Below are 22,249 nucleotides of genomic sequence, written 5' to 3' on the forward strand. Positions count from 1 at the left end.
CGTGTGATTGAATCACGCGCTGCAGCTACTAGATGTCACGCACTTTTGAAAAGGGTCGGTTGAAGCGGGAAGGTGGTTCCAGTCGTGTGATGTTCGAGGTATAAATGACACGTCGAACGTTTGAGTGTTTACACTTGTTATGCCAACCTTATACATACGGGACGAGTGATAAGAAGGTTCAAGGATGAGTTTCTGGCGGAGGAATGGTTTATGAAAATGATGCTTGTGAAGGAAATACAGACGAGCGCATTTCTACGGCGGGAAGACAAATCTGGTAATACTAAGATTCCTTTCATGTTATAGTTACACTCGCCGTACGATGATAATTAGTTAGGTAGAAGCGAGGTGATCTCTTCATGTTAATTCCTGAAATGGGTTGGACCCGGTGCGTGAGAGGATCCATTTCGGCCCAGATACAATCAGGGAGAAAAAAATCAATGTGATTTAAATTGGGATTAAAATAATCATTGATTTTGTAATTTAAATCAGACCAGTTTAACTACTGACCAGTTTAAATACGGTGATTTAAATCAAACCATCCCCCCCCCCAAAAAAAAAAAAAAAAAAATCACGAAAATTTTACGCTTTTAATATGCATTTCTTATTTTTATTTAGATAAAATAATCATCAAGCAAGAAAGATTTACATAAGGTTCAACACAAGCAAACAAATGTGCTCTTTTGAGCAAATCGGAGCGTTAAGCTTCGTTCCTACCTTACACTTCGTCGCGACTGAAATACCAGTTGCTGAGCCTGTCTAGTGTGCTGGCTTCACTGGGTGACACAAATTATCCCCACTTATACGAGGAAATTAGGGTGTTAGGCCCGTAGGCCACCTCTTTACCCTGAAATAAAACACTGTGGATAGCGTAATACTTACGCGTTTTAATTCAGGAACGAAAACGAAACTAACTTCCATTTTGGATTGAATTTCTCAATATAGGTATTAATTTCGTTTTCTTTTTTTTTTTTCCCAATGCAAGATTTGTCTTACAGCGTAATTATTAAGCTAAAGAAATGGTTCCCGGAAACTTTAATTTGTGACATACGTGTCTAATCCAGACACTCCAAAATATTTTGCAGAGTTCAGTGTCCCTTTAAAGAGAGGGTGTTTCGTACATTTTAGAGGTATCAGATGTTGTATTGGTTGAAAAAATAAGCGCTGATATATTTTGTGTTCTTGCTGCTTTTCCTCATTCAAGTAATTGTCATGTAAAATAATGAACCGCGGGCGCTTTAATGGGTTTTTGGGCATTTAGATAATGAATTGCTTTGGCATTTATTTTAAGCACAAGAATAATAGAATCAATCCAAATTTTACCAAATATCGCCCAGGGTGACGAGTTTTTAGAATATGTTCACAAAAGGTATAAATTGAAGGAACACTGTTCTCATTGCAAAAACCTAAAAACGGAATCCCAGTTAGATAACGAAAGTGAGTGTTTTTTTAAGATAACACGTGACGCATATGACTTTGTATTAATCCAGTGTTTATTTCTATCTTGATAACGATGTAGAAGTTTTTCATATGCTGCAGAAGAAAACATTGATACCTTTATGTAAAGAATAGTACGGTTAAATAGCGTATTATTGTGATTGTGGTGTGGCCTACGTTACCGGAATTAGTATTAATTATAATAAAATTAAGATATTTTAATACGTAGTTCTTTAAGATCTATTATAATTTGTTCAAACGCGCAAGCAACTATGGCAATCCAAAGTTTGAAAATTGTCGCTGGTGCCAATTGCAGCATTTTTTATTAACAAGTTATAAAAAAAATAGTCTGAAATAAATTAACACATTCTAGCTAGTCTGAGAATTTCGTGTAAAATGGCAATAATTGTAAGTAAAGAACACGGTGCAATCCAAGTCGCGACTTTCGACCATCGGCAGAACTTCGAAATTCGCCGCCAATCCTTCCGGACCAAATTGCCAGAAATACAAAAGAGGGATTCCGTTCGATTTTTTGTTAATTGCAAAGGTTCTCATGACATTTATTTTAATTAACTTCTACGCATTGCCGTTTTGCCAATCTCGGCCTTTCCAATTTGAAGGAACGTCTATAACTGCTTGCACGTCACTGCAGCACGTTTCTTTGGCGTTGGAAGACCGGTGAAGATTTGAGGTGCATTATATGAGACAAAAGGGTGTATGCTGACATCCTTATTTTTTTTAGAGTGAGTGAACGCCAGCACTGTGTGTTTGCGTTAACGTTGAGTGTTTCACACTGCGCGGAGCCCGAAATTGTGGTCTTTGATTGGCGCATGAAGAAGGCACGCATAGGGAGCGAGGAGCATTCAACCCTAACGCAAACGCACGGCGCTTGCGTTTACTTTTAATGCAATACTAAAACTTTCTAGTTTGTAAGGCACAATCCCATATCGGCTGCAGCACTACATAGGGACTTGTTTGCATTCACAAGGGTCATTTCGCGACTCCAGCACTACAACAGCACATATCGGCTGCAGCACTACAACAGCACTTGTTTGCATTCACAAGGGTCATTTCGCGATTCCAGCATCGCGAGCAGCTCCGCCGTGCCCGCTGAGCAGAAGAACCGGCGGGACCCTCACTAGAGCGAATCTCGTTTCCGCCGCGAGAGGGCCAGCAACCAGCTGGAGAAGCGAATAGTGTAACGGCCTATTTAAAAACAATCTGAACTCAAAAGAAACAAAAACCAGAAAAGTAATGTCTTTTTGCAATCGAGTCAGAACGCGAAAGAAAAATCAAATAACACATTTTATCTAATATATATATATATATATATATATATATATATATATATATATATATATATATATATATATATATATATATATATATATATATATATATATATATAAGTTGTTAATTACACTGCATTTTCCATTTTTAGTACTTTTCCGCATTTCTTTTTTCAGGGATGGGACAAATTGATCCATGAATCTGCCATGTTAAAAATGCACTTTGTGGTATAAAGAATCACTATTTTCTAGCTACACTGATTTAAATCAAAGTATTCTGATTTAAAACAAACAAGTCTAATATAAATGGAGTAAATATGATTTATCAGACTTTTTTTATTGTAATCTTTTATATTGGTTGCAATGATTGCTTTAAAGGATGTTCTAGTAAGAGCCCGTGTCCAATAGCTGCGGTGATCGAAATGGCTGAACTCTCACAATGTCTGCACCGTGTCCCGGCATTGACAACTCCAGCGCCTGGCTATGATTACCGTTGTCAGCATATAATCGGCACCAGATCACGTGCCGCTTGCTCTGACGGGGAAGTGACGTCACACGACTTGGATCACATCAGCTATGAACAAATTCAGTTTCTCCGCTAGATTTAGCGGGAAACTTTACGTGACGTGACCTCAACACCAATTCAACTCCCCGCTAAATTTAGCGGAGAATTGAATTGGTGTTGAGGTCACGTGACGTCAATTTTCCCGCTAAATCTAGCGGAGAAACTGAATTTACCCGTTAAATCTAGCGGGGAATTGAATTGGTGTTGAGGTCATGTGATGTCAATTTTCCCGCTAAATTTAGCGCGGTTACCCTGACGCCGACACCGACGCCGCGAAACACGGAAACGGGAGCCTAACAGTCGGGCTCTAAAAGAAAAGCTAATGCGCGAGGTTATGAATGTGAATGATATTCGTTTTAAACAGTATCTAATAAAAGTAAAAAAGAAAAAGAAAGATTCATTGTTTCTTTAAAAGGAAGGCTTGATGATGTCACAAACCTACTGCTGCATCTTACTGTCAGCACCCGCTCAGAAGGTTTCTTTCGTACGTCTTTGGCTTCCCGCCAGTCATGCCGCCCCTCACGGCATTGAACGCGCACTCGATTAACCAGAAGGCATATGGGCTGGGCCCGAAATTTGCATTTCTGCACACAAGTCATGAACAGCTTTCTGAGAAACTACACTGACCTTAATCAAAGGAAAAAGCTGTCATCCCTGAAAGCGTGAAACAGGGTCGTTCAAAAAGTCAGCTAATTCAGTAAGCGCCTTAAAAAATAACGAAAAAAAGGAGATGTTGAAGACAAAATCTTGAATGGGCTGAGAGAGTGGCGCTGCGAAAAGATCAACGGGCTGTCTAACTTAGCCAGGGAACCTCGGTTCAACTACACTCTAAAAAAGGCCCGTGCGTCTACTTTCCCGCACAACACTCGGAGAGTCAATCACCTCAACTTACGGAGTTAGCTCAGCGAATGACGATGCCGAAACATATATTTAGACCAAAAAACGCAGTTTGAGTTGTGGCATTAAGCTATTCAAGCATGACGTTTTGCATTGCTTAAATGTCACTACTCAGACTGCGTTTTTTGCTCTAAACATATGCAACGGCCTCGTCATTCGCTGAGCTGCCTCCGTAAGTTGCGGTGATTGGCTCTTCGAGTGCTGTGCGGAAAAACAGACGCACGGGCTCTTTTAGAGTGTGGGATTCGCAATCGAAAAGCAAAACACGCGGTACTATACTTCAGGTAATTAGTTATTCGAGGTCACTTTGGGTTTGTTCTTCCGTTCTTTAGAAACAACATTACAACTCAAGAGTCGACTTATTTCACCGTATAACCTCTGATGTGACAAATGCTGCGCAGCAGGCCGTTTCAGTTCTACGACGAATGGAGTCGCGCGCTGGACGGAGCGATCTCTTGATCATCCGTGAGCTGCGGGGAAACCACGCTCCCAGCCGGGCTTGAATTGTAAAGCCAGAAGCTCAATAAAAACGTTCGCAGCCGCAGTCCAATTTGGGTCACGCACTGTGCGACACGATAAGTGACGGGCGTTATTCAATCACTTCCAAATTTGTCTTGTTGCGCACGCGGGCACTTGCTCTCAATTTCGTTCTTGCTTGGTCTGTGAGAATCGTAATATTACATGTACATACCTCACCGAAGTCTCGCTTGAGATAAGTGCATCGTATACCGGTTTTTTTCAGTTCACTACCTGATGTAGAATCTTGTCCGCTTCAGACAAAATTGTGTGTAAGACAGGAATACGTGAGGTCGGCAATATAGTGTAACGAACTGTGAACATGGCAGTACACTGCGCGACACTATTAGCACAAACATGACTTCGGCGCTTTTCCGTATCATAGTAGTTTTGGTGACCGTCCTTCAATACTGAGAAAAAATCAATGTCAGGAAGTGCACGTGATTGATGCCGTCTTTCATCCCTTCTCCGTCCCGTCTTGGATCGCTGTTCTATACGAGTCGAACCGCGCGCGGATCTCCTGTCCGAGGCCAGAAACGCGGATCGGAACGTCCTGTAAATTCGTCAGGCTCTGGCACGACGCGCGGCAGTATTTGGCAAGGTCCCGCGTGGGAGCTCTTCGAGTCCGAGCTGCGAGCCCGCAACCGACGCTAAACGGAGAACGCCGCTCCGTCTGTCAAAAGACAAAAGGGAGGCGATGTGCCGTTGTGCGCGGAACATGAGAAATGGTCGTGTCGCAGCTGGGTGGCCAAGACACGACACCGACGATAACGGGAAAAATATTCCATCGTATCTGGACATCAGCAAAGTAGGAAGGAGCGAGCACAGGCTTTAAAAGAAAAGTGGGAGAGAGCGAGAGAGAGAGAACGGGGAGAGGGAATAGTTGTGTATGTGTACACCATTATAAGACTTATTGCCTAATGGATTGTCAGCAATTGTATCGTGAGGGTTGCGGAAGAACGTGCGCGTAGAAAAAGAAAAACCCAAATTAAGCCCTGCCATTATATTGGCTTCGTTTATCATCTTGTACGAGCTGCGGTTCCGGAAGTTTCATGGGAACCTGAATTCAAAAACCAGATCTGTTTCCACTTTCCCTCAGTCATAGATTGTAGTGATTAAGTCACTAACTGATAAGCTCTTCCTGCAGAGTGCGACGCAATTAAAGGGGCTGTGCAACGACATTGGGTAGGAATATTTCTTACTTTACACCAGCTTCCTGGCACTAGTGGGACCCAAGAATACTCGAACGCAACACCACTGGCCAAGAAGCGTCTTCGTCGCGGCGGAATTCAAAGGATGAAAGCGGAGCTTTTCTTTAAATCTCTCCTTCCAAAGCCGCCTTTTGCTCCTTCGTGAAATTCGATGACGGAGCTGTGGGGACAATGGCAACTGTATACGATCCCCTGGAATGCGTCATCAAGCTTTGCAGTGACGATATTCAAATGCTGCTCACACAGTGGACGCGAAGACTGCGTACGCATTCGATCTGGGCTCGTGACAATCGATGCCTCGACATGCATTCGGGTAGTGGCCCGTGTCCAATCGCTGCAACGACGGCAATAGCCGAGCCATAACAATGTCTGGAACTCAGCGCGTGTCCAGTGCTTTGCCAACCCCATAGCGTGGCTATGATCAACTTTGGCGGCATATAATCGGCTAGAGATCAAGTGGCCGCTTGTTCTGGCTGAGAGTTGAGGGGGTGAATGGTGCTCGTTTTTCTTTAATTTTTTTTTCTGGAACTTCTATTGCGTGGGGTGAAAAACGAACGCTTGTTTCATAGGTTATTAACGTCAGGGATCCGTTTTAAGCGGTATTTGCGCAAACTACAAAAATTGTTGCATCGTCCCTTTAACACGACCAAGTCATCAGCTTTTTTCTTCTTTTTTTTTTTTCCCCAGTACTTGTCTTTAAGGACTAAAAGGGGAACAAACAACGGTGTTCGTCACTTTCCTGGCAGAGTGAGATTTAAGGAAGCGCCGATGTCACGTTCCCACGCAATCGCCAGCACGCTCAGAAGCAATCCTCCGGTCCACGAAGGATCGTCTTCAGTGAGTTGAAAATGAAGAACTAGTATAAACTATTTGGTTTCGAATTCAATGATGGCGCCGGCACTTCCCCTCGTCATATTTAAAAGGACGCATTATACAAACGAACGAAACCCTTCAAGCTATAAAATGTGCGTTCTTTAAATGGCCGAATCTCCGAAGAACAAATTACGAAGCAGAGAACTTGAAAACAAGAGGCCCCCGACCCCGGGTTTCTTAAACTGTCAGTTACTGTATCTTTTTTTTTTTGTTTTCTGCACCGCATAATTATGACCGATCCAGGATTTGGCCCTCCGATCGAAAAGATTATGTATGCATGACTTCTACCGACTCTGCTTGTGCTTATCTTACATCAGTCTTTAAACTATACACTCTAAGAAATGCCTGCACGTCTACTTACCTTCAAAACACTCAAACAGCCAATATTTGTGATCTATACGAAATCGAGTCAGTGAATGATGGAGCGGAACATCTGTTCAGACCTCAAAATTAAGTCTGCGCTGTGGCATTACGCAATGCAAGCATGACCCTTTGCACAGCGTAATGCCACAGCCCAGACTTCATTTTCTAAACGGATGTTCCGCCTTATCATTCGCTGAGCTGACTTCGTAGATCGCGGAGATTGTCTCTTTGAATGTTTTGCGGGTAAGTAGACGCGCAGGCATTTCTTAGAGTGTACGAAATCGAGTCAGTGAATGATGGAGCGGAACATCTGTTCAGACCTCAAAATTAAGTCTGCGCTGTGGCATTACGCAATGCAAGCATGACCCTTTGCACAGCTTAATGCCACAGCCCAGACTTCATTTTCTAAACGGATGTTCCGCCTTATCATTCGCTGAGCTGACTTCGTAGATCGCGGAGATTGTCTCTTTGAATGTTTTGCGGGTAAGTAGACGCGCAGGGATTTCTTAGAGAGTAATAGAGACACTTAGGGCGTAAGAAATGCAGAGTACGACTCATACAAATTCCCACTTCTTGGTTCGTGATTCGCTGCTCGGCGTTCTTATCCGCTATTGCCTTAATCTCACTGGCTATAGGAAGCCGTAATAAAATTCTCGGAAGTTGCCACGCCTATAGACGCTTTCCGACAGCTCTGCATGGGCGCCGTCGTAACCGACCTTCAGTTTTTGTTTCCTCCTATCAGACTTGGACGTAATTCAACTATCTCTACTCAAACTACACTCTAACAAAAACCCGTGCCTCTACTTTCCCGCACAATACTCGGAGAGCCAATCACCGCAACTTACGGAGGCAGCTCAGCGAATGACGATGTCGAAACATATGTTTAGACCAGGGGTGGCCAAACCGCGGCTCGCGAGCCGCATGCGGCTCTTTGCTGGTCCAAGTGCGGCTCGCGGATCCCTCGTAAGGGGACACCCCCCCCCCCCCCCCCCCCGCCCCTTTCCGCGTTTCCCCCGGAAAAAAAGAAGAGATTTTAGGCAGAATAAAGTATGGCCCTCGGTATGGCTACTTTATTACGTATAAGTGCACAAGGCTGTACTGTCGTACAGCCTTGTGCACTCATACGTCCAGTCAGACTCTGAACAAAATTTAAATTTGCCTCCGCCCCCTCCCCCTTCCCCCCCCCCCCCCCCCCCCCCCCCCCCCCGCGGCTTTTGGCAGTTTCGTGGTTTCGTTTGCGGCTCTTAGGCCGGGTCAGCCTGGCCACCCCTGGTTTAGACCAAAAAACGCAGTCTGAGTTTTGATATTAAGCAATGCAAGCCAGACGTGGTGCATTGCTTAATGTCACAACTCGGACTGCGTTTTTAGGTCTAAACATGTGTTTCAGCATCGTCATTCCCTGAGCTGCCTAGTAAGCTGCGGTGATTGGCTCTCCGAGTGTTTCGAGGAAAGGTAGTCGCACGGGAGTTTTTAGAGCGCGGCTCAATTTGTTGCGTGTTTAAAGCGTTTATACCTCTCTTAAGCAGCTAGTTCCGAATCACTGCAAACATAAAAAAAGTAAGGCACAGATATGACTTATATATATATATATATATATATATATATATATATATATATATATATATATATATATATATATATATATATATATATATATATAACGGGCATGGGTAGCGGGAGGCCGAAGGCTTAGGTATATAACTGAGAAGAAAAAACCCTTGGTGAAAACAGCAACAAAGGACGATTTATGCTTCGACTTTTCGGCCGGAAGTCGGCCTTCGTCATATATATATATATATATATATATATATATATATATATATATATATATATATATATATATATATATATATATATATATATGGTATCGGTGCCGCCTAACTTGTCGAAGGCTCTGGATAGATGCTGTTTACGAAGTTATTTCGTAAAAGTCCACCGTACGGAATATCTCCCGAAGCATACGCGTCATACAGCGTCTGTTGAGGATAGTTGTAAACCCCAAACTGGGCATACAGACAAGAGACGAAAACACAAAACATCACAGTTTATATATATGTATATATATATATATATATATATATATATATATATATATATATATATATATAGAACAGCACCTGAGAACAAAAGACGGCACTCGAGAGAAATATGCTCAAAGAAATATTTGCCCTTAAAGGAGTTGGTCGAGAATGGCAGTAATAATATTATATTTAATTATTTCCATAGTATTTGCTGCATTGGTATCGTGATATATTAAACTTTTAAGCGAGAATTTAGTTGAGTAGATACCCGCTAAACGGTAAGCATTTTTCTAATTAACTTCTTCTTTTTTCCGGCCGTTTTTTCTTTGATTGAAAGAAAAGGAGAACGAAGTGTTCTCACTTGACTGACGAAGAGCCTACCAGGCCCGAAACGTTTCATCAAGCTCACTTTTTTGGCAACCTCCTCGACCAACTCCTTTAAGGGCAAATATTTCTTTGAGTATATATATATATATATATATATATATATTCCTTTTTGCATTGATACCGCTCGCTGGTAAAACTTAATCTTTTCTTTGTTCTCCTACCCAGCGGAAAGCATATTCACTGAGTAGGTATAGGAATGAAATTTCCTTTCTCTTAACCGAAATCTCTCCATTTCTCTTACTAAACCAACGCCGTGCTGCCTTATACCCCTGTCATACGGGCACGTTGAAGGACTTCAGAACGAACTCGTTTAAAAGATCGACGAACCAGCGCATGCCGATCGCGATTTAAAACATCGCGAGCTGATTCTCCTATTTTGAAAGGCGCTCGTTGTGAAGACCCTTACATACCCGTCTGAGAGGGGTTGTACTCGGATATGTAATTCATTTTTCTTTGTGTTTGAGTTGAACTGCAGCATCTGGTAGCGTTTTGGAAACTAAACTGGGATACGCTAAAATATAAAGACACGCTCTCACCGAACCATCAGCAACCCCGAAACATATGCGGGACTGATTTGTTCGGGGAATTATACCCGTCATTTCGATGCGAATCCGCCACCTAACGGAAGCGCTTTCATTTTCCGCGTTGTAGCGCGGAAAAGCAAAGTTTAATCTGGCCAAAACGCTTTCCAAACATCTTATGCCAAAATAAATATATAACTAAAATAAACAGTGAGAAATACAGGCAGGGCTTCTTCACTCTAACAAATTGTACATAAACACAGCGACCGCAAGGCCACGGCCGGGCGTACCTTGGACAATCAGAACTGTTCCATGGATAAAGTTTGATACAGAATAAAGCCGAGTCTCTCAGCTAGTCGTCTGTTGCCACTCTGCGACTACCAGGAGGTCTCCTTCCGTCACGAAGAGACGCGTCCGGCAAAGCTCCTCTACCTGCGCGCCAGCGGTGCTCCAGGAAGCTCGGGAGCATGGTCCATATCGTCTCTTCCAAAAAAAAAAAAAAATTACCGGGGCGCGGAAGAAGCGTGTTTCAGTGGGTGTCCCCATGCAGCACTCACCGGTGGGTGGCCTGGGTGCCACGGGGAGCAGCTTGTGCTCGGCCTCAACCTCGCTGGGCGAGAACGATCCGTGGAAGCAGGAGAGCACGTTGCCCATTGTCTTTCGCGGCCGCCGGTCCTCTGGCGGTCTGACGCCTCCGGATTTCGGTGCGCTGCGGCGACGCCCAAGGGGGCTGCTGGGTGCCCTCGCCTCCGCTGCGTCTTCCCCCGCCGAGCCCGCTGCGAGGGAACACACGCTCCGTTACGCGCTACCCTCGCCGGGGAAAACGCGCGTCGGTGCTGCCCAGGCACCCGCCGGCCACGCAACGCCGCGAGGGGCTGACCTCTGCTCCTGGAATGGGCCTAGAGACCGAGGCTCGACGCTGGGCGATCTAGGAGCGCGAGACCTTCCGATGTTGAGCCGCTGTCTTCTTCGTCTTCTGCCCGTCGCCTCAAGCTAGCTCGGGACGCTGGAGTGGCCGGTTTGGCCCGGGGGATCGGTGGACGAGTGGGCTAGCGCACCGCAGCTCGGAGCACATGAAGCGAAAGCTCGCGCGGCAGAACCCAGGGAGTCTGGGTTCAATCCCCACCCCTGCCCTTTTCGATCTGGATAAGCATCGTATAGCGAGACGAGGTCGTGTATCACTACTGCGTGGTGCACGTTAAAGACCCTGCAGGCGAGCAGTTTGTACTGCACTGGCTATATTTCTCATGTACAGTGGATAACAATGTTGCCATACTCTGGTAAACTAAACTCCTGCTGGCTAAACCTATAACAATAATTTTGTTGTTGTTTGTCCGGCTTGCTCCTTTGCTCTTCGCCACTCAGATCACTCGAGTCATTAAGAATAAAATAATAAAAAAAATTAGCTACTGTTTTTGGTCATATACCTGCGTGTTTCGCGGTTTCCCATTCTGTGACGAAAAGAAAATGGGTGCGTTTTTATTGAGTACAGCACGGGTCTGGGCATAGCCTCCTCTATACTCACAAAGCCTGGCAGTTCGACAGACGAAGCCATAGAGCGCCCGGTCGCAGATTTCGAGCGCGAGGATCTGGTAGCATAAAGCATCTCTCGGGGAAGCTGGTAGTAAGCGCACAGCTTTTGCAGCGGCGAGGACGCGCGAGGAACGCGAGGAGCACGAGCGGACATTTCATCGCTCGGGAAGAAGTATGTTTCGGCGTCTCGCCGCAGCGGGGCGCCCGTTACATGACTCTCCTCTCATCCGTTGTCTGCCGCCCTACCTTTTCACTTTCGGCGGCCACGTCTCATGGCGATCTACCAGGCTTTGTGGGTATAGAGGAGGCTATGGTCTGAGCGTAGATTTTGAGTTTGATTTGCACGTGTGCTTGTGCATATGAGACGCTAGATGAAGCCACGTGGTCACGCTAATTGCTTGTACTTCCAATTTCGCAGCTGTTGTTGTTGTTGAGTGTTGTTACACACGGGAAGAGGGGATGCCTGCACGTAATGCTAGCCTCCTTGGCAGGGGCAAGTCTCGCACAGGCGGGGAGAGAGGGTGAGAAAAGAAGAGGGTGTGATTTGGTCACCAATCTCTGAATGAGTAGGGTCGAATCAGGAGGCTATTTTCTTGAGGGAGAGGGGACACTGCAGAACTGTCTTCTGGTATGGAGATCACAAACTAGTCGATGGCAGTTGAGACGAGAAGGCGTGGCTGGTCTAGATGGCAGGCCGGTGGGCTGGAGGCGCGTTGCAAGTCCAGTGGCATGGAGGTACTCAAGAGAGATTTATAAACAAGTTCTCTTCTTCGTCGACTTCTGGTAGGAAAAACGATTTCGTTCTGTTGAGTCACAGTTGTGCTGGGACTTAGGATGATGGTAAAAAAGGACCGTCGAGCTTGATCGTAGTGAGAACAATTTAGGAGGACGTGGTCAAGGTCCTCTGGGACATTGCATCTGGCACAGTTGAGTGTACTACCTGGAGATCATGTGAAGTGTCGTTGATGTGTAGGCGCAGTTTGCACGAAGGCGAGGCAGTAGCGTGGATTCTGATCTGGTTAGTTTTGACTCAGGGAGCGATGGGGGAGGATTCCCGCTTGCAACTTCTGTATGGGGGCGACGCATTGTGGTAATTAATTTGCACAGTCTGCGCGCCTCGCAATAACGTGGGATGAAAAGACTGAGTTCTTCTTTCTTGCGTACATTTGAAGCAAGGGCATCAGCGCGTTCCTTGCCGGGGATACCCATATGTGACGGAATCCATTGAAAAGCCAACTGCACTCTAAAAAATGTATGTGCGTCTACTTTCACGCACAACACTCGGAGAGCCAATCAGGCAACGCGGTGAAAAAGTTCGAGTGAGGTCATTTGATGAGCCCTGATTGTGATGATAGGTAGGCTGTATAACATTCTTGAGAGGATAAGGCCACGATAGAGAATCAGAAGTCCTTGAGGAGGCAGTCCAGATTTATGGCGATGGAAGTGACGGAGCACAGTCAATAATTTAGTGCACTGCGTTACAAGTCGTTTTATCTCGGGTTCCCAGGTAACGTGGTCATCTATTTCATCCCCAAGTATCGGTACGTTGAGACTCTCCGGATCGGTATTCCTTTGATGGCTGGCGTATTTGCAACTTTGCGGTTTGGATGTCGACCAGGGCGGTAACAGAGGAAGGCTGTTTTGCTTGTAGATAAAGTAAGTCCTAGTTCTTCTAGAGTAGAAGTCGTGCTGTCAAGAACTTCCTGAAGCCTTTTGCCGATGGTCCTTGACAGTCTGATGACCAAATTGCCACATCATCGGCGTATATCGTCATGTGAACAGTTGTGCTGGACGTTTCTGTAGAGTTTATGCATAGCGGAAGTTCTGCCATGGTAAGGTTAAACAGAAACGGGCTCAGTACACTTCCTTGGGAAACGCCTTGGGTCACCGACCGACGAGTGCTAAGACATTCGGCAACTCTTACTGTTAGGCTGCGGCCAGTGGGGAACGCGGCGATATAGTCATATCTTCTTCCACCAATTCCGTACCGTGTAAGTTCACGCAGGTGTGGCAGGGCATCGAAAGCTTTGCATATGTCCAAAAATATGCAGTAGACTGTTTGGTGAGCTGAACGTGCATTTTCAAGGCTCGAAACGAGATCAGCAATGGCGTCAAAGGTGCACCTCCTTCGTCGAAATCCGCAGAGTTGATCTGGCTGTGCTCTTTTGGATTCAAGCAGCCACGTAAGTCTTGAAAGTACTAGTCTTTTAATTAATTTCCCGACACAACTGGTCAAAGAAATGGGCCGGTAGGATTCAATCCGATCACCGGGTTTTCCTTGCTCTCTGATAGGAACCACTACAGAGGTGAGCCATGCTGCAGGGATTTTTGCCGTTCTCCATATGTTGTTAATAGACTCCAGTAAGGCCTCTCTATGCGGGAAAGAAAGATTTCTCAGTGCTTGAAACGTTACGCCGTCCGGTCCCGGAGCGGTTCGACGGCGCTAGCGTCGGAGGGCAACATCAAGTTCAGTGATGGTGAAGTCAGCGTCCATTTATGAGCAAGGATTTGTTTTCAATGGAACTGGAGGCTTGTCCCTGTGTGCCTGTGGTGGCTGGATTGGGGCAGCGAACGCATCAGCAAAAAGCTCCGCGGTTTCTTGAGTAGTGCGGCCTAGCGCTAAGGCTAATCCTGCAACGGGATGCTCGGGTTGCTTTTTATCTTCAAGACTCTGACGATCCTCCATGCTCTCGAAATACCCGATGGGGACCCGAACGACTCGCATAGTTGGTTCCACTGTAGGCGTTGGAGGCGCTTAGTATATCGGCGAAATTTGGCATCGATCTTGCGATGTTCAGTCCAATCATCCATATCATCTGTTTTTCGAGCTCGTCGCTGCGCGCGGCGTCGAGCAGCCCTTAGGTTTAGGTACATGAGGTCAGGAACAGGCCAAGTGTATGGTACTCTAATGGTCTTTGTTGACAGCTGAATGGCTTGTACAATCGTGGCTGTGGTGTCTTCCGTCGTGCTGCGAGCTAGAGCAAAGTCCATGTGAGATCGGAATACATCCCAGTTGGTAACTCGAACTTCTCTGTAAGTTTAGTTTGTCTTTTTGGCAAGCTTGCTGGTAATCATGATCGGTATATGATCACTACCCCAGGTATCGGCTAGCACATTCCAATCTGCCAATATATCCGGGGACAGGAACGTCAGGTCTAATACACTGCGGCCAACTCCACGTCTGATGAACGTTTCCGCACCGTCATTAAGGGCCTCTAAATGAAGTGGAGATGTCATACTATCAAGACCAAATCCTCTCCTTGTATTTTTGCGGTCACCCCATATCTTGTTGTGGGCGTTGAAATTTTTACAGAGTATAAGATGGCCTCTGCTTCTCTGCTTTACATTGGAAAGCGCTCCGACATTTCATTTGCAATTTGGAGGGACATACACTGAAACGACTGTGAAGCCCACGTTTTTGTATCTAACAGACACAGCAGCATATTCAGCACTTCTCTTCGAAACTGAAGATAGGTCTACTGGCAATCGAGGAAGCCCGGCGCGAACAAAGACTACAGATCGTGGCTTGCAGTCCTTCCTTTTTGTAGAACTGTAATAGGCTACGTAGGGCGACAGGCGGCTGTTGGATGGATCGTTGTTAGGTTCCTGAATCGCCAGTATATCAATCCTAGTGGAGAGTAGATACCTCTGAAGATCTGGAAGGTGGGGATTTAGGCTGCAAGCGTTCCACTGTAGAATTCTTGAAATTTCGGGTTTATCGTTTGTACGTTCCTTGAAGTTGCGACTTTGAGCCGAGGCCATCCGCTCCTAGCGGTGGAAGGGTCCTACTTTCAAAAAGGATTCCATTGCAAGCAGGGCTTGCGTTTCCGGTAGGTTGTCTGAATCAGGGATCGCTTTGATGATGGCCCTTAGCGCAGCAAAAAGCATTGTAATAAGGACGCTACCAAGATCACCAGCCTGCTCTTGTCGTTTGCGCCTTGGAGCTGATGATACCGACGTAGGTTGTCGGATGGTCGTCTGGGTGGTAGGGGCTGATTTCAGTAATTGCATAGTTGATGGAATTCCTCTGGCTGTCTCAAGTGCGTCTTCATGTGGCCGACGTTCTCTGTGTTTTTCTTTCACTCCATTCGTCGTCTTCTTCAATGCGTCACTGTAAGTTGGCTTTTGGGCTCGCTTATCCGTTGTAACCGGGACGGGCAAGGGTACGCGCACAACTTTAGGGTTTAAGGTGGCCGCAAGCCCACGATTTTCCTTGCCGATTGGTGCAAGTCTTGTGGTGGTGCGGACCTGCGCACACTTTGCAGCGCTGTGGTCTACGGCAGTATTGCGCAATGTGCCGGTACCTTTGGCAATGATAGCACTGCACTGGAGGACCAAAATACTCGTCAACAGTGTGACTTGTGAAACTTAAGAGAACGCGTGTAGGCATCGGTTGGTCTGGGCGGAAGTGAAGGAGATAGCTTTCAGTCTTGCGGTGTTCCACGTTGCCGTCCTCTTGTCTTCTATACGAAATTTGCCGTTGAACAGATATAACTCCAAGATTTTTAAAATATTCTAGTAGTTCTCCGTCGGTATACTCGATTGGTACTCCTTTGATCTTTCCCGAATTCCGTGAGTAGGAGTGGGGTACACTTGTCGCCACTTTAATAGAGCAAAGGGTCGATATGGCTAGTAATCGGTTGGCTGCTTGCAGAGATGCAACACTCACGAAAAGGCTCCCGGCTTTGTTCATCCTATGTGAGAGTAGCTTCTCCTGTGCAACATCAATTATCTCTTTGGCCACTTCGTTAGGCTTCATCCTCCACAAGGATGAATTGGAACTGTCGGGTTTGAAAACCACTGGAATGCCCGCAGGGCGGTTTTTCTTGTGGTGGACTGGGGTAACGGGCCGATTATCTTCGTCGGCTTCCAGAACTTGCATGAGATATCCTGGAGACTGGTCTTCATTGGAATGTAAGATAGCACCTTGAACGGAATAGGTAGAGGTCTTGTCATCATCATAGTCTTGATATGAGTCTGGGTCTGTACATCGTCTTTTAATGGGAGCTTTCTTGAGGTCACCGGGGATAAGGGTCGATGGTGGGGTGGCGGTACATTGAGGTGGAGATTTGCCGTGTGATGGTCCAGGATCCCCTCTTTCGGGTGTTTCAGCGGGTGGCGGTTGGTCCATTGCCCATGTCGTCGGTCCGGTGTTTACAGAGAAAATGCGACCATGCGCCGCGTCCGGGACCTTGCCGCTTGACGTCAATAAGAAAATCTGGCTGAATAATATCAGGGAACTTTGAAAAATCCTATTTTTTCAAAAGGGCAGGAAGAATGGCGTTTATTGCCTGAAAACGTCGTCGTGTTCTTTCATTTCGCGGCTGCGACGGCGGTCGCGCGGCAAAACCCTAAAAACAAAAACGAAAGGGGGAAAAAAAGGGAGGAGGGTAGTTGCGGTGCTTAATGTCGCAATTGCGAAATCACAAACAAAATGGCATGATGTTAATCAGGCTCTTTACATGAAAGCCTGATTCACACTGTGCAATTTTTCTTGTAATTTCGCAGTTGCGACATTCCGCAGCAGAGCCTCTAGCATGTTTTTTTGCCGCACGAGCGAAGTCGCGACTGCAAAAATCGCAAGTAAAAGTGCACCATGTGAATGAAGCCCAATTCATGGTGCGATTTTACTTGCGATTTTGCGGTCGCGACGTCGCTCGTGAAGCAAAATGAGCTGTGGAGGCTGCGGTGCTCGACGCCGCAGCCTGATTTACATGGTGCGAATTTTCTCGCGATTTCGCAGTTGCGCTGTCACTCGTGCGGCAAAAAAAAAAGCCTGGGGTAAGCTGCTGTGCCCGACGTCGCACCTGAGAATTCGCAAGCAAAATCACACCTTGTGAATTGGGTTTGCGTGTAAAACGGAGTATACTGGTTCTACTTTTGATTGACATGTACGTAGACTAACGTGCATTCGTGGCCTCCCTTGAACGTCATGAATAACACAAAAATTGACCTTGCGTAACTCAATATTAACAAAATGGTAGACTATAGCAAAGCGGCGCAACAAAAATGCGTACATGGAAGGGGAAATCTATAACGCCAAAAGTCAGAGACTGGCATAATACTGGTGTCCAATGTGTATTCCCCGTGGTAAATGCATTGAGCGCCGGAAGCTGACCTTCCCTCTTAATATTAATTTGATTAACCTTTCCAGAAACATACTTGGATTGACGACACAATCCAATACGGACGATCTGCTTTCTTATGTGTTCTAGCCTGTTCTAGAGAGAAAAAACAAAAACAAAAAACTAAGCCTTTCATATTTTTAAACAGTTTAGAATATGTGTTTTAACTCCCAGCAACTCTTGGTTCCGGTTTGGATAGACGCTGCACAGGTGTTAATTCGCGTAATCACTACCGCGTGATACGTGCTGGGTTTGCATTCGTTCTGCTTTGGTAAAACTGCCGTGTAACGGCAGAGATATAACACTCAATTTCAACGAGGACATCCACACAACGAATTTTATTTTGACTTCTTAATTTATTCAATCTTCACGTGGATATTGTCTCAAACAGTTTTCCTCGACCTCCACCTGGCAGGCACTATAGCGCGCTTCATCGAAATATACAAACATTGCTTAATTTGTATCGTCAGGAATCGGGGTAGCTGTTTTCATGCAGCTTCACTAGCCTTCGGTAACCCTACAAGGCAAGGAACAACAAAACGAGTGCGCATAAAAGATGACAATAACACATCAGTCAAAACAAACAAACGGTGTGCACACTAGGGAATGTTGGGCGTGTCATTTTTGCTGAGCGATGTACGTAGCAACAGTTTCTAGTCATGCGACAAGTCGCAATTATTTAGGAAGTGTATGCTTAACTCTTTGCCGTCCAAAGTTGGTTAGTGAATGGGGAATACGCCATGGATGTATCTGACGGGTCTGATTAATTTAAATCTGCAAATGAAGATTAACGATGCTGAGATATGTTTCGAAGTTACCTTACTGGTATGTTAGTACGAATCATTGATAATAAATCTTTGATGATTATTGAATAAATACTTTGGTAGAAAGGCAGTGACGAGGAGGTGGAGAGGACATTTGCTATTGTTCAAAGATCGCTTTTTTTTTTCTGCGACAATCTGAGCATACATTAAACCAATAAATCTCCACATTACATGCGAGTGCGTAGGTTGGAATAGAAAAGTGATGTATAAAGTTGAAGTTTGATAGTAGTAGGGATAATACGCCATTTACTTATTATGCCTATTATTTGCTTTGAAGTTTAGTACAAATCACTGCAACGTGTCATGCCAACATGTAATAAGAAAGAATACGCCAAGTATTTTTAACATTGACAACATGCTGAATAATATCGGGGCCATATTTCAACGGAATGCATAAGTTTTATTGACTTCCTGAATATATGCAGTTAAATATCACGCCTTGCTTTTGCTAGTACTTACGTATATGAATGGTGTTATTTTCACACCAGATTCTTAATTTGGAGAGGACACTATTCGTTTTCTTAATAAGATGTTATCCATTTGTACCAGAAGTAACAATGCTCTTATCGCTTGCGTAAATAAAAAATCTGACATCAGAGTCGATAGCACCGATACCGTATATATAAGAAATGATTGAAAGTGGACTTAAAATACTTGCTTGGAAAACAACGAAATTTTTATTGAGCAGAAAGGACCTATGCTCATTTATGGAAACGTATTGGCGACAATTATAAAAGTAGCAATTTGAGGAAAAAGCTGAACACCTCAAAAGTCATATGAAAATAGTTTATCTAAACACTCTAAAAAATGCCCGTGCGTCTACTTTCCCGCACAACACTCGGAGAGCAAATCAGCGCAACTTACGGAGGCAGTTCAGCGAATGCCGATGCCGAAACATATGTTTAGACCAGAAAACGTAGTCTGAGTTGGGACATATTAAGCAATGCAAAACGTCACGCTTGCATTGCTTAATGTCAAAACTCGGACTACGTTTTCTAGTCTAAACATATGTTTTGGCATCGTCATTCACTGAGCTGCCACCGCAAGTTGCGCTGATTGGCTCTCTGAGTGTTGAGCGGGAAAGCAGACGCACGGGCTTTTTTAGAGTGAAAAGAGTATCATTATTATAAAAAATAAAACAGCGCTAAAGGGACGCCCAAATTAATATCATGCTCGAGACAGTCGAGCGCATTGCTAAAGTCAAAGAAGATACCTATAACTGACAATATTTTTTTTCTTTAGAAGTTGTCAAGAATAAGTTTGTTTCTCTGCTATAGTTTAGACCCAGCTGACTTAAATTATATGCTTATCAAAAAAAAAAAAGAAACTCCGGTGCATATATATATATATATATATATATATATATATATATATATATATATATATATATATATATATATATATAGGCAAAAGTAATGTGCGCAGACACAGCAGCCGTAGGATAAAAATAAAATTCTAATTTAAGGGCGAAAAAAGTCACGCAAGAAAAAAGGGTGAAGTGCCGAAAAAAAGTTGTATTAGTTTACTGGAATAATGAAGACTAGGCACAAAGAACGCTAATTACGCGGGAAAGAAACTTTTAAAAAGGACGGAGTAAAAGGCAAAGTTAAAACACAAGAACTTACAAAAATAAATTGTTAAATGAAGAATAAAATAAAGAATTAAAAATAAGAAAGGAGCCTGACGTCAGGCCCCTTTCTTATTTTTATTCATTTTTTATTTTTAATAAAAATTTATATATATATATATATATATATATATATATATATATATAATTTTTTTTTAAGTTTATAGAAAAAGTCGGCAAGAATAGATATAGGCCCTATACCATTCTAGCTTTTGCCATGAGTTGCTACGGTTGCTGATACAGTTACTTTTGCGATTCGCATACCCATGGGAAACACTCTCGATGAAAGAGCAAAGCTGTAAACATGTGTTAAACAAGGAAAAATTATGTTAATAACAATTAGTTCAGCACGTTTACTGTTATGAACAGTAATTGCTGCATAAAATAAGGGCTTGGTGTTGATTAAAATTTTTAACCTGATTAATCGCCAACCTTTAATGGATTAATTAATTAATTAGTTGGTTTATTTCATTCACACGCATACAATTTTTTTCTCAAAATCAATTTGTTTGCTTTTGCTGAATATGATAAGCGGCGGTACAATTTCGGATTTTAAATCAACCTTGATGTGTAGTTGCTAACAGGCAAAAGACAACCATACTCCCAAATTATTACTTCAGCCGCAGAAGCAAATGAGGTTCGTTGGTATGCTCCGGCAATAGCGAACTCCCTTGATTGTTTACAGCAGCCTCTGCTGCGCTAAACAGACCCTCGCACGGCGTTGAAGGGGCTGGGACACGTATTACTTTAGAATTGCAAATCTCACCCCTGCAGGTTACTTTAGGTAAAAATTTCAACTGAAGTTTACCTTCATACAGGTGTACTCGTCCACTTCTGCGTGGTGAAAGCATTGCATGTTTAGTTGTTTTTTTGTTTTTTTTTTCTTCTTTTGTAGTTTCAACCGATTGACCGGTTAAAGAAGTAATCGCGATTGAATAATTCATCGATTAATCGGTAAGCGAATCGATTACTTGCTCACCCCTATTAAATTAGTTATCGCCGTAAAAACTTCATAGTCATCGGTTGGATAAAAAAAAAGTTATATATATAGTTTCGCAAAACTCTGAGCGTATTTTTTCCCGGATCACTAAAGTAAGCACTATAGTCCCAGTGTTTACAGAACGACTGCTGGAGGTATCTGATAGTGCACCACGACATTTTTCTATCCCATTAAATATTAACTTATTTTGTTTTATATTATAATATATTTTTATTCTGTCATGACACTAATGTTTTTATTATTATTTTATTATTTTATTTTAAAGGCTTGGTCCTCACCTGAACTCCACGATATGCTGCATCGCATAATGCATTTCGAAAACCTTCAGCACCGCGAGAGTTGGTCATTTTTCCGCACTGTGTATACGGTATGCAATACTAACACTAGTGAGTTTTAGTATCGCGTATACGAGCGAACGCACTGAGCAGTGTGCGTTTGCGTTAGCGTTGCGTGCTCCACACTGCGCGTGCGCGGAACCCAAACTGCGGCCTTGGATTGGCGCATGGCTACGATGGGCATACGCTTCGTGGAGTACGCAACGCTAACGCAAACGCACAGCGCTTGCGTTTGCTCCTATAGGCTATACGGAATACTAAAACTCTCTAATGTCAACGTGCGAGTGAATAAATAGCGTACCAGAGCCTGAGGTTGAGTCATCCTCCTCGTCACAGAACGTAGTTGCCTTGGACGTTTCCTCTTGCGTCATAATGTATTCCTCTTGGCAGCTATCAAACGATTCCTGAAAGGCGGGTGGACTGGAGTGCTCAAAAGCCGCTCTGGTGTGCTGCAGCTGCTGCTGCTGCTGGTACTGGTAGACGCCGAAGCCTAGCGGTACGGAGGCTTGCGAGCGTGGACCTGCTGAAACAACGGACATTTTGTCGGTTATATACACGGACAGAGTGTTTGCTTTAAACAACATGTTGGTACTAGAGCAAACTGTTGGCATTCGCGCGTCTTCTGACTTCAGAAACTATACGATGATGACTTTTTCATGCGGACGCAAAAGTTCAATATTAAAGGAGCGATGCAACAATTTTTGTACTTTGCGCAAATACCACTTAAA

The 22,249-nt window shown here is 44.3% G+C and overlaps 1 protein-coding gene across 1 annotated transcript in view; it reads right to left on the reverse strand.

Annotated features, from left to right (window-relative positions):
* The window catches only part of LOC8042145 (annulin), an 81,347-nt gene extending 59,444 nt beyond the window's left edge, over positions 1 to 21,903 (reverse strand). Inside the window, exons 1-2 of the mRNA XM_040206926.3 lie at positions 21,823 to 21,903; positions 10,635 to 10,853 (exon numbers count right to left, since the gene is read on the reverse strand). Coding sequence (XP_040062860.3) covers positions 10,635 to 10,853; positions 21,823 to 21,892 — 289 coding nt within the window. The 5' untranslated portion in view covers positions 21,893 to 21,903. The remainder of the gene's footprint in view (positions 1 to 10,634; positions 10,854 to 21,822) is intronic.
* Between the last annotated feature and the right edge of the window lie 346 nt (positions 21,904 to 22,249).

Source organism: Ixodes scapularis, unplaced genomic scaffold (assembly GCF_016920785.2).
Source record: "Ixodes scapularis isolate PalLabHiFi unplaced genomic scaffold, ASM1692078v2 PGA_scaffold9__187_contigs__length_104089568, whole genome shotgun sequence".
Classification (NCBI taxonomy): Eukaryota; Metazoa; Arthropoda; class Arachnida; order Ixodida; family Ixodidae; genus Ixodes; species Ixodes scapularis.